We start from the raw sequence: 13,131 nt of genomic DNA on the forward strand, positions 1-13,131 counted from the left end.
ATAAATATTAGACCATATCATAACTGGTATTCAAATATCCAGTCTGCAGACACATTATCATTTCCTTTGTTTATCACAACATGACAAATGTTATTCACCGACTTGATTGACTCATTGATTGAATAAAAAAATAATTAATTAATTGGAATATTTGACTTCCCTCCGTCTGTCTCTCTGTAGGTATTAATTACCTGATGCCTGGTGTTCTGATTAACTGACTGATTGACTGATAGATTATAATCTATCATATTTAATGCATTTCCATCCTCTGTCTGCAGGTGCAACGCCGTCTACCGCCAAACATTTACATGCTGATTAAGTGACTGATTCAGCTGAATATATTATTTTATTAGTTTGTGTTCCCTGTCTGCGGGTACTGTGCTATTTGCAGCCTGTCTCTGCTGTATTGATCGGTGTCTTTCATGTGATGTGCAGGTACTACGCCATCTGCTGCCAGCCTCTGGTCTACCGGAACAAGATGACGCCGATGCGAGTGGCTCTGATGATTGGCGGCTGCTGGGTCATTCCCACCTTCATCTCCTTCCTGCCCATCATGCAAGGCTGGAACAGCATCGGCATCGACCACGTGGTGGGTACTCTCAGTGTGTGTGTGTGTGTGTGTGTGTGTGTGTGTGTGTGTGTGTGTTTGCAACCTGAGATCATGCCTAAGTGTGTATCAAACCCGCCGGTCCACCAGGGGAAACCATGCTGCGTTAAACACTGCCACAGCAGATCGCTTAATCAAAATAAGTTTCTTCTTGTTTCTTATGTGGAAAAAAACTAACGGCCACATGTGAAGGAGCCAACAAAAAGGCACCAGATGGCATGGGTGGCGGCTGTGAGAAGAAAATCCATAACAGTTGAGAAAATTCCTGAGTTGATGAAAGTTTTCTCTATACATTTTCAGACAGGTGAGGATGTACACCGGTGTGCCTCCAACTGGGAACCAGTAACCTGGTCACTAACTATGACCCAAAACGTTAAGGCTACTCATTTTTCTGGCGTTTATGTCATTTTTTTTTTACCGGCAACACGGGCCACAAAGAGGGTCACCTTACCTTTGCGAGTTCAGCTGTGCTGTTGCAGTTCTCCAGTTTGTGAATTTGCACCCATCCACTGCAAAACCGTTAAAGTGATTCCCATGGTTTATCATTTCTGAACTCACGGCCAGTGTATGCACTGAATTCAAACACTAGGTAGTTTGCAATTTCCGGATATGTGAGCCGAGGTAGTTCATTCGGTCTGTAATCCAGTCCTGAGCTGCTAATTCAAAAGGATCTATATCATTTATCACTGGCAATTTCTCTATATATCGTTTTTTCGTGCTGAAATTTTCTCAATAGGGTCTTCATTTTCCTTTTGTTTATCCTCCTCTTCTTGATCATATGTAAGCATTTCAACTTTTTTTTTCTTACTATGCTTGTGACGAATGCTAGGTAACGGGTGACTCAGCGCAGCGTTGCTCTTTCATAAATCTTTGCATGTTTCACACCTTGGTGACACAAAACGTTACACGAACACACTTTCCTGTGGTGGACCAGCGGGTCTATTACACGCTGTGCCTTGACACAGGGGTGATTTGTGTGTATGTGTGTGTGTGTGTGTGTGTGTGCATGTACTCCAAGGGAAAGACCTCATTGAGGAGCTTTGAGTGGTTTAATGTGCAGATGGAGCCAAAAATACAATAAATCTCAACCGGAGACGTACGTTTACAACACTAATGTGCCGCTACGGTCAACTGACACAACACTGGCATGGAGGACAAAGAAAGAGAGTGTGATTCAAGTTGAATAAATTTGCTGCTGAGACTAGACAAACTAAGAAAGACCGGCTTGAAAGAAGAAAAAGAGTTTGTGTCCAGCGTGTAACAGGAGAAGTCGAGACAGAAATGATTTGTTTAATGTCCAAAATGCAACAACAAAAGAGGAGAATTCATCCCCAAAATAAACCGATTAATAGCAAACTTATGTGTGTAAGAAAATCTCAGCTTTGTCAGCATGTTTTTCGTCCAAACACCACGCCAAGAATTGTTCTGAAGAGAGACGGATAGACAGACGGACAGAAGCAAAGTACAATGGAAACGTGCTTCACATATAACAATATGTAAACATGTAAAACGATTAGAGTTGACACACATTGAAAACACACTGAAGTCCTGAAGAGCATCATTTCCAAGCAGAAGGAAATGCCCGATGCGTTCCCATGGAAACAGCATCAACATGTCAGAGACAGAGACAGAGGGAAAAGGCCACTGACACCACAGACACGGAGTCAAGCTGTTTCAGTTTCTCAGAAAAGTTGCAGTGTTTAACAGTGAGTCACTGTCACGAGGAAAACCGCGCATCACAATCTGACTGTTTGTTCAGTGGGTTTTTCTGAACTGACGGAGGCATCTAGAATAAGATGGAGGTCTAAAATAAATAAAGGGAGAAAGAAAGACAAACAGCAAAGATGACATGAAACCTGAATGATCCTTGTGGGGAAATCTGGTCGCTGCTTCAGCAAATACTTGTAGGATGAAATATAGAAAAACAAAATAGACACATTAGTAGAGAAAATTGAGGGTATTTATACTAGAGTTTGACCAACATGGGCTTTTTTGCCCTATCTGAAGCCACTGAAAGTTGTTATGTTATGCCCATATTAAATATACACTCAGTGTCCACTTTATTAGGTCCACCTGCACAATCTAATACAGTCTCATATAGGGATGGGATTTGATAGGATTTTAGCGATTCCGATTCTGCTTATCGAATCTCACTGGGCAAGGGGAAGAAAAAAAAAGTACAAATGGGTTTATTTGTATTAACTTTATTTTATATCACTGTGTTGTTAAAATGCCACCACTCCTGACCATCCAAATGACTTTTACACAACTACATTTGAGTGTTCAAATTATTGAAATACTTGAAAAAATTGACTGAAATTAAATAACTGGACAAAACAAATTCTTTTTTCCCTTTCTGGGTACAGAAGGATCAGATGCAAGGAGCATTTGACTGGAGAAGTTCTGATACTACCTGGTGCTGGGTTATTTCGGTCTATAGAGTGGTGAAGTCCCGCCCCTTCCGGTGGACCCCCATGGGACCTTTCGGAGCAAAAAAAAATGAATGGTGTTCAATGGACAGAAAATAATTATTTTCTGGTCCCCCCGTCGTTATGCCATGGATTACACAAATGTTGTTTATAGGCTTAAATAACAAATTTTCATGTCAAGAGTTTGACCGTTTATTGCGCCATTGTTCAGTTAAATGCTGTTGAGAAAACACAATTAGAAAGACTACATACTGTGTCGCGTATGTGACGTCACGTTTTGTTTTGTTCCCGATTGTCCGTGTCTCCGAAGGCCGACTCAGCACGGAGCAGAGAAATTCCCATGTCTGTTGTAGGCTTCCAGTGCGGGTGGTGACGTATATCCTTCGCACCGAGAGCAGCGAAGAGTTGTAGTTCACAAAGCGGGCTCACACAAAACCTAACATTATTAGTATTCTTCACGCTGAATTGTAGTCTTCTTTGCCTGAAAAATTATCTTTAAATATCACAAACAACATATGTGAAATCCATGGCACAATTCAAACGGGACCAGAAAATAATTTTTATCTACCCATTGGATCGCATTCATAATTTTTTGCTTTTGAGGACCCATGTACCGGAAGTGGGTGGGCGGGACTTCACCACTCTATAGATACACACGGAGCTAGACAGGAATGCCCACAAACGTCACATCCGGTTTTAGCCTGGGTGGAAAACAAAGCCTTAGCGACCATTGAAAACAACGAGCGGACAATGGTCAAGAGCTGCTGTGTGACGTTTTGCTCATCGAATATCGCAAAAAACCCCGAATTAAAGTTTATACGTTTGCCAAACATAAAAACAGAGCCTATTAGAAGGACAAAGTGGTTGCAAGCTATCCGCATACCAGCCGGCATCAGGCGGGCCGGCCGCGGTACCGGTCAGGTCGGTAGGAGTTGTAACATGGAAGGGGGCAAGCCAGTAATTTCGCCTAGGGCGGCAACATAGCCAGTGAGTCTTAAGAAGAAAAAAACTGATTAAGAGGTGGTCATGAGCAAACATCTGTATTGGTCAGCTCATGTGTCAAAACAACTAGCCTACCTGCAATTCACTCAAATGAGCTCCATAAACATGATTAATTCATTACTGGCTCTTGCTGTTTGATATTAAGGTACGTTTAATTGAACACAGCTGTAGAAAATGTAATAGTGTATCTTACCAGGCGACTCAATCAGGTAGTTGTAAATATCTCGGAGGCCATTGAGTTGGATCGTCTGTCCAGTCCTTAATAACATAGGGACAACGATCAATTCCGATTTTGGCCAGCTTTGTCAGGTATCGTTCTTTGTCGGCTGTCGATAAAGAGTTGATGTAAGCCATTTGTATTGATTTGAAAATCTATATTTTACTGGAAAAAAGGATTCAAAAATCGCGCTAAATGAATGGGAATCAATGAGAGCAAACCAATGTTTTCCACCCAGGTGACTCCGCCCCCCAGCTATGACGCGCTGATGACACTACGCCGTGTGTATCTATAGCTTAAAAGGTATTGAGTACTGATAACCAGCCCTACAGCGTATACAGTATGTATAAATAAATCCATTTTAAATAACTTTAAACAAACCTGACGCATAAAAGAAAATCTCTTCTCACTTTGACCCAAAAACAAAACTGACATGTTAAAGTGTTACTGGATTTTAATCCTACATTAGAATTTCAGATTTTTTTTAAATGTTACTAGACACTGCTCCTTCCTTTTTAAAAGAGTGTATGAGCTGAGCTGCCAAAAATAAAACCAGTCCAGCAGTGACAAATACAACCAAGTCAGGAACTCTAATGTATCGGTTTAACATGTTACTAGACAAAGCTAGCTTTAGCCATGCTAGCTTTAGCCGTACTCCTGCTGCTGCCTGGTTGAGATTCATTAGCGTTAGCGTCACTCCGGAGCGTACCGAAAACGTGACATTCCTGCAAAGTAACTGCTTGCTGTGTGGACAAATGTTTCTGCTGCTAGTACTCCCTACTTTTGTCGAAAAAGAAGTTTTGCAAGCGTTGCAAGTGGCTCTGTTCTCGTCTTTCCGCATGAAGTATAACCAAACCTTTGAACGCCTCTGCCTCGACGCCGTGCTGTCTCTATAGCAACGCAGCGTGCGCATGCGCAGCGGACTCAATAGCGGAATCGTTAAGCACTTCGGCAAACGAGTCCGAGGATTCAGACCACTGAGAACCGGATCTTAACAAGAATCGGTTCTCGAATCTCATCCCTAGTCTCATACAACTGTTGTGCCATAAAGTTTCCTTTCCTGCTGCCTGTAATGCTCAGGTTTTCTTGTTGTCACAGTAATAGAGGTGTTCATTCAATTATATGTTTGGCATTGAGCTCATAGTTAGTGCTGCTGTTGGACTGGACTGCATTTTACTGACAGTATTCTGTCCCCCTCATTGTATATGAGTAAGGAGGACAAAAAATTAGAAACACCTCAATATAATGTAGCCCAGTACAAGACCTCTGCAAACTACAACCTCAGTAATAAACATAGAATTAAATTTACACATTCCCCAACAAAAACTGAACATTATAAACTTTCTTAAAGGGTAAAAATTGAACTGCATTAGAGTGGACAGCTGGAGCTGATGAAGTGGACACTGAGTGTATTGAAAATCACGCTGGACACCATGCCAAACCATTTAATCACACAGAAGATACATACCACATATAAACTCTCAGTTATTTTATATATTCCGTGAGTTAAAGGGTTAATTGGTGACCAAGACGCCCGTGAACAGAGCAGATTTTACCTGCGGCCTCAGTCCTTCCTCTCAGAGAAGTGAACAAAACAAAAACCCAAAGAGAGCCATCGTGCCTTCGCTTGCTGTCCGTTCAGACGCCGGCGGAGGTTGGCACGGGTTACCATGGTTACGTCAATACGTCTAAAAAGCCTCATACTGTTAAGTCACACACAAAAGTATGTCGAACTAGTGCACATATAGAGAACGTCCATAGCGTGCAATTTTGGACACAGCATGAAATAAATAGACATGAGTAGAAATAATGATAATAATGTCACATGGGGAGCATTAAACATTGCACAAGTGACAATTGCAGTGTTTCAATTTGGCGGAAAAAGTACAAATGAACATTGAAACTGATTGTGAGTTAATGAGCAAATTAATTAAGTATGAATGAATGAATGAACGAATGGAAGTAAAGCTTAAAAAGTGAGGGAGGACGAGGAAGAGAGGCAGACATGCTGGCAAGAGAAGACGAAGTGAGTGTGTACGGGCGGCGGACGAGTGCGAGAGAGAGAGAGAGAGAGAGAGAGAGAGACAATCTCTAGCCACCATTAACCTCGCTCACCCCTGTCTGCCTTTATCCGAACGCCAGCCAAAGTTTCTACTGAGCGGAGTGACAACAGGAGGCTTGGCTCATTATGGCAACACACACACACACTCATGCGTGTTTAAGTAAACAGCACAACAGCAGTCTGAAGCTGATGTGCAGCAGCAGAGCGGTGGCAGCGTCTCTCCGCGGGTCTAATTAGAACTGTTGAATATTCTGAGTAGCCGGTCGGCTCTGGCACAAACTGCAACTTCGCTCTAAAACTTAACAACACGACCGGGGCTCTGCGCTCCAGCTGCATCCCACTGTTTCTATTTATCACTTTTTACCACACGGTGCTGTTAAAAACTCAGTGGATTGGCCCAGGAACACATTCTGAGTCTTATTTTTATGTACTGTCTTTTTTTCTGAATAACAACCGCTGTTTCACAACTTTGTCGTACCGCTCCGCTGTCGAGACGTCTGTTCCAGTTTGTTTTGATTCAATTAAAAGATTCAGCCCTGAAATGTTAATACCCATCATCAATAACTGTACATAGCACAGGTCACTGCTAACTTTAGTAAGTGGAGAAACATCCTTTTTGAAAACAGGAAGCCCCAAGCACAGTCAAGTGTGTCTTGGGTGCACCATCCAAAAAATTATGGTACTTTCTTACGAATTTATTTTGTGTAATTTGCATTGTGCACAGTTCTGTTGCTAATTTGGCTCTGATTTTGAGTTTTTGGTCTTCTGGGGGGAAAAAAAACAATCACAGAAACATGAAAGATTTTTACACCATTACTCGTGATCAAAAGTAGCCAATATTGCAAGATTGAGTGAATATTTCTGTTTTACAGTTCTCCTGCACTGTCGCCTTGGATGATTAGTAAAGACTTTTCTATAGTCATAGTCCTGCTGAGCTATTTTTGTGGTGGAAGTTTAATAAATGACTTAATCTTGCACTTGTAAACAGTACGCAGTCCTTATTCCCATAGTAAAAGAGCAGTGAAACGTTCAAGGGGCTCAGGGTAGAGTGTGTGTAGTTTGTGTGCACTTTATTCAATTATTAAAAACTCTACATTTAATTTTCTTCTGCTGTGTGTATTCAGGCAGCGCCACAGGTACGCTAGACGCTCACACAGCTGCACACACCAGTTTGCACTCACACATGCTTTATCTGTTCATTCATAAAAAAAAAAAAACGAGAAAAAAAAAAAAGAAAAATAGTTCCAGCTCTACACATGAGCGAGCGTGTCCATCACGCTCCGGCATGGATTGATCTGTGTGTTATTAATCTCCTGGCCGTGAGCGCTGGATCCCACACAGAGAGGAGGAGATGATGTTGGGAGTGGTGACGTGCAGAGCCTCTCTTCCCCTCGGGAGCTGTTTCCCTCTTATTCCACAGAGATCCAACCGCACCGAGCGCGGGTGGTTTGAGTGATTATTGGATGTGTAAATTAGTGTGTGCTTGCGAATGTGTGTGCATGACTAAATGGGCTCATGTGCATGTCTGTACATACCTGAATTTGTATGAGTCTGTACAGTTCAATTTAAACCGTTTCCTAGTAGTTCTAAACTCTGCATCAGTGCTGATTTAACACTACAGCAGCCAGAGGAGGAAAATGTTCAGGCTGACTGTCCACATAGCCACGCACGAGTGACCAGATGGGATTTGTGTTTTCATGCACCAGTCATTTGCTATCATGAAATTAGCTGTCACAGTAATGACCACATGGCCAAAGTGCTGGGCAGATCGAACATGTCAAATAAGCGCACACAAAATTGACGTTTGCAATTCATTACTTCTGGTACATGGAACAGACCAAAAAGAGTCTGCATCCATGAACTGCAGGAGTCACCAGCATCTCTTTCTCCTCTTGTGCTTCAGATTTCCTCCGTGCCGTTTGCACCACTGGCATCATTTGCCTTTGCATTAAATAGCAGACCCGTATTCAGTGGTGGTTCCTTATATTTAAAACAGATGTGGTTTAAACCCCATGTGTTTTTTGGTGTCCAATCCAATTTAAATGTGCCAAAAAAATATTGTTTGCTCTGCATGACTGAAAGTTGCCAATCTCTGCCTCTTTATCTTGCTCTAACCAGATTGAGCAGCGGCGCTACAGCCAGGGGAACAACTCCACTTCCTGTGTCTTCATGGTCAACAAGCCATACGCCCTCACCTGCTCTGTAGTGGCCTTCTACATCCCTCTGGTGCTCATGGTACTGGCCTACCAGAGGATCTATGTCACGGCCCGTGCCCACGCCCTCCAGATCAGCATGCTGCAGCGGGCAGGGGGCGCCGGCACCAGCGGAACCGCCGCTGGAACCGGAAGTGGCGGGTCCGCTGCCACGACGTCGGACTCTGCCGACCACCAGCGCAACCACCGCATGCGCACGGAAACCAAGGCGGCCAAGACGCTGTGCATCATCATGGGCTGCTTCTGCCTGTGCTGGGCGCCGTTCTTCGTCACCAATGTGGTGGACCCCTTCATAGACTACACGGTGCCAGACAAGCTGTGGTCAGCCTGCCTGTGGCTGGGCTACATCAACTCCATGCTGAACCCCATCCTGTACGCCTTCCTGAACAAGTCCTTCCGCCGTGCCTTCCTCATCATCCTGTGCTGCGGGAGGAAGAGGTATCGCAGGCCATCCATCCTGGTGCCAGGCGCCCCGTGCACGGCCACACAGATCAACGGCTCGACGCACGTCCTCAAGTAAGTTGTTCACGTTGTTTGGGCTTTTGGGCGTGTTTTCCATGTGATGAGGAAATGGAACATCGCTCTCGTAAAACAAGAAGTATCTGTCACTGATTATTGTCATTTGGGGGGAAAAGTCAAGAATATCAGCTGTTCAGTGCTCAGTGTTTCAGAAATACTGAGAACCTTGTGTGCTCTCAAATGTGATGAGCAACAGTATAACGTGGTAATCCAGTGTCTCTTTTTTAAGATTATTTTTTGGGCATTTCGGCTTTATTAGACAGTAACAGTGGAGAGAGACAGAAAAGAAAGGGAAGAGAGAGCAGATGACATGCTGCAAAAGGTCTTGGCTGGATTTGAACCCAGGCTGCTGCAGCTTAGCCTTAGTATTACATGCTACACGCTCTACATGATGAGCCACCCAATCACCCAAGTGGATATCATTTTTTAGAATAACTTTGCAGTTTTTGATGCAATGTAAATCATCTCGTACCAATTATTTTATGGGCCAAAATGGTCAAAATGTGTTGCTGTTCACTGACATTGGCTTTAAAAGTACACCATGTTGTGTAGCTGCACACGATTTGGTGTAAAACATTTGTTAAAACATGGGTTGTGTCTTCAAGTCAATATGACATATAATTCACAATCATAAATGCTCGCTATTCTGGATTTCATGGAAAGTTGCAGTAATAATGTCAGTGGAAACAGTGGTACCCTTATGCTTCATTAACGCTGCAGACTGTTGTTTCTTGAATGTTGTGCAGTCGAACCAAATGAATGTACAAACTGTAATATCTCTCAGTGACCTCACCTGTCCATTCCTCGGATCCTCGAGAGAGAAAACCTCACTTCTCCACACCGTTACTCTCAGGGATGGAGATAAAATTGTTCACCAAGCTCGCTGCAAGAAGCGGGACTGTCTATATTTTTAGTAGTGAGTAGCATTAGGGTCTCCTTGTGCAGATTTGTGTTCAGGTGCATGACTTTATCTCTGCAAACACACTTGTCACGCCCTCTCTTTGTAATGCAAGAGTGAAACCACAGTGATTACCGCTGCTATGTATGGAACACATGTTTCACCGCGATAAGAGCTTGGTGTTCTACTCGTGGTCTGTTACAGCTCCATGGCATGTTTCATCTTCATTTTATTTACATTCCCTGTCCCTTCCTCAGGATAGGACGATCTTATCGGTTCTGAATAATGACAACTGTACCACACGAGCTTCTTTTTCTGGCATGCCGGTTTATCCAGGGAGAGTTAAATGAGCACACCTGCTCTATTTCAGCATCAGGCTGCTTTCACGTCCTTACAGTTCGACGCATTAACCCTCTGAACCCTCCATCGACGTCAGATTTCTTCTGTTCAGTTGCTTGTGAAAGGGCGTTTGAGTGGAGCCTCCGGTCGTCTTTCATAAACATCTAAACCTGTGACACTTGTGCAAAATGACTTGATTTCTTTCAAAACCATTAGAAAAAAAGGCAATAAGCAACTTAGCGAAGAAAGAAAGAAATAACCTGAAAATTAGTGCAGAAAAAATGCAAAATTGCAAAAAAAAAAGAAACTTAGGGCAAGGAAAATCATGCCACAATGAACAATTAAACCCCTTAAGAAGAGCTTTTTTTTTTACCATTGGAGATTCTAGTGTTTTTTTTTTTTTTTTTTTATTATTATTATTACTAACATCAGTATCATTATTATTACCTTTGTGGGGTATTGTGAGTATTAAACCTGGCATACCTGCACTGGCTGGGGACCTGCACTGGCTGATGACCAAAGTATCGATCAGCTTGTTGGATCGCATCTGTCCTGGTTGACAGTGCCAATAAAGTGTGTTCAGAACAGAGTTGGTACACCATAAACCAGATTAATGAACCACAGACGCTCCAGTTACAATCTCACTCACACACACAGATACAGACAGAATAGCGAGCGCCACATGGGAAATAATCTCTGAGTAAAACACAGAGTTACTGTGAAGCTTCTGTCACAGCAACATATTGACATCACCCCACTCAATTTTACTTTTAAATTTCAACATTTCACTAAATAATAAATTCATGTTGGTGCTACCTGGTTGGTCGGTGACATTTTCACTCTGCGAGACATGAAATGCTCTCCCATCTTCGCTGTAGTTCATCGCCACAGAGCCAGAGTGTGCAAAAGGTTATGCATTTCAGCTTTAACACATCAGAGCTGCTGTTGACCGCCGAGCGGCTTCACTGGTGCAGTTTATGTAGAAGTTTTGTGCTTTGCAATCACAGAAAAGTGATTTTCATTTTGCTTTCTGTCTACGTGCTTAGACGTCTTTTGAATTTACGGCACCTCTGCTGCGGTAGTTTGAGCATTTCACTGTGATAATCTAACTCTCAGGCTGTGGTGTGTATTTGGTTTTGTAATACCACCCGGCTGATTCTCTGTTGGTGTTGCTGACATCCCTCAACCCTGAGGGAGAGGAGACAGAGACAATAATAATTTCATTTATATAAATACAGAGCACAGAGGACCTTCCCAGGAAATGCTTTATCATTCATTTTTTGCTCAGACACTTTATAAAAACTAGTTTCATTATCTTGACTTTTATATGAACTGTATTTTCATGCAGTTAAAAAGCCTGGCCCGACCTTCTGACTGGTTATTTGAAGATAAAATAAATCCATGGAGTCACTTTGGTGCAGCTTTCAGCAGGAATATTACAGCATGTCAGATCTGTGGCTGTGCTTCTGCTTCCTCTGACCTCCACTGCTTTGTAATGTCGGTCACCGATTTAATTAAGCTCATCGTGCTGTTGCACTTGTTAGAAGTCAGTGAGAACATCAGCAGAAGGGCCTGACATGTAATTGATGTTTTCAAAAATCCTGATGATAGAAAATGGTAAAAGCACCTAATGGAGCCACTGTGGGGGCAAGACCGCCGCTCCTCTGAAGTCTTTTGTTCACTTGCACAAGAACCATAAGAGTTGTACATTCAGCATTTCCAAGTTACGAGTGTTTCCACTCTCTTGGGATGTCCCTGACATTTCTGGGCATCAGAGCAGTGCAGTTACATCACTGTAGAAATATATATGGGACAAAGTCCACTTTGCCAGAGGCCATTACTCATCCAGCCATCGCTGCAGATAAAAAAAAAAAAATATCTTGGCTGAACAAGGGGCTGCAACACAGGATGAAAACTTGTATTTGTTGACTATAGCTAACCTTTTTATCTTTGTTTTTAATTAACTATTATATAAAAAGGTAGTCACATCGATATTAATGGTTTTGAGTTATTTAGATAATGAGTACCTCCTGGATACTTATGTTGGCCCAGTGGGTCCTAGTGGGACTTAGCCCACTGACCTCCAGTCACAAACCCGAGCACACACACACACACTGAAATAGAAAAGACCTAGAGGGTATGCCATAAAGAGGCCAACTGATACCAAACTGATTTACAGTGTGGTGCTGCAGAGACAAAAAGTGCAAAAAATTAAAGATGCAGAAAAAAAAAAATCTGGAAAAGTTTTTAAATGTACACAAACACCAGACCTTGTATCAGTCAAGTCAAAACCCAAACCCAAAGGCCAAAACATTCAAATAACATTTGGCATCACTGGGAAATCACTGAACACTTTCACAGCTAATAAATTAGTATGATTTTGAAAAACATTGTGTTCCCTTCTTTAATAATGCATAGGGTCCATGTTTGCAGGATTGACCCATGCAGTCATTTTGTACTGTAAAACACATTTTTACCACACACAGTAGTTGCTGAATTACTAAGTCCAAATTATGGCTGCATCCCAGTGAGACCAAGTGGAATTTCAACCTTGATTTGTAGTTGAAAATGGGGTGATTTGGAGTCTGAACATCTATGACCTCTTCTTGCCCTCTTTGCAACTAGAAAAAAATGTACTTATAACATCCACGTGTCACAAAACAGTTGTAGCTTGAAAGAGAGGCAAAATTAATTAGTGTGAAGATATTTCTCCAAAATCAAAATGTGATCTACATGAATTCAACGCTATTTCGACGCATTAATTGTTTCATATAAAATGCCGTATGAGGATCATCACCTGTGGTGTTTGAAGGAGACACGCCACTGAGATTCTCATGAGGAGCTC

The 13,131-nt window shown here is 42.4% G+C and overlaps 1 protein-coding gene across 1 annotated transcript in view; it reads left to right on the top strand.

Moving 5' to 3' along the window:
• htr4 (5-hydroxytryptamine receptor 4) overlaps nt 1-13,131 on the top strand; it is a 172,193-nt gene that overhangs the window by 138,177 nt on the left and 20,885 nt on the right. Inside the window, exons 5-6 of the mRNA XM_030062068.1 lie at nt 436-589; nt 8,436-9,046. Of these exons, the coding sequence (XP_029917928.1) occupies nt 436-589; nt 8,436-9,046 (765 nt within the window). The remainder of the gene's footprint in view (nt 1-435; nt 590-8,435; nt 9,047-13,131) is intronic.

Source organism: Myripristis murdjan, chromosome 10 (genome assembly GCF_902150065.1).
Source record: "Myripristis murdjan chromosome 10, fMyrMur1.1, whole genome shotgun sequence".
In the NCBI taxonomy this organism is placed as follows: Eukaryota; Metazoa; Chordata; class Actinopteri; order Holocentriformes; family Holocentridae; genus Myripristis; species Myripristis murdjan.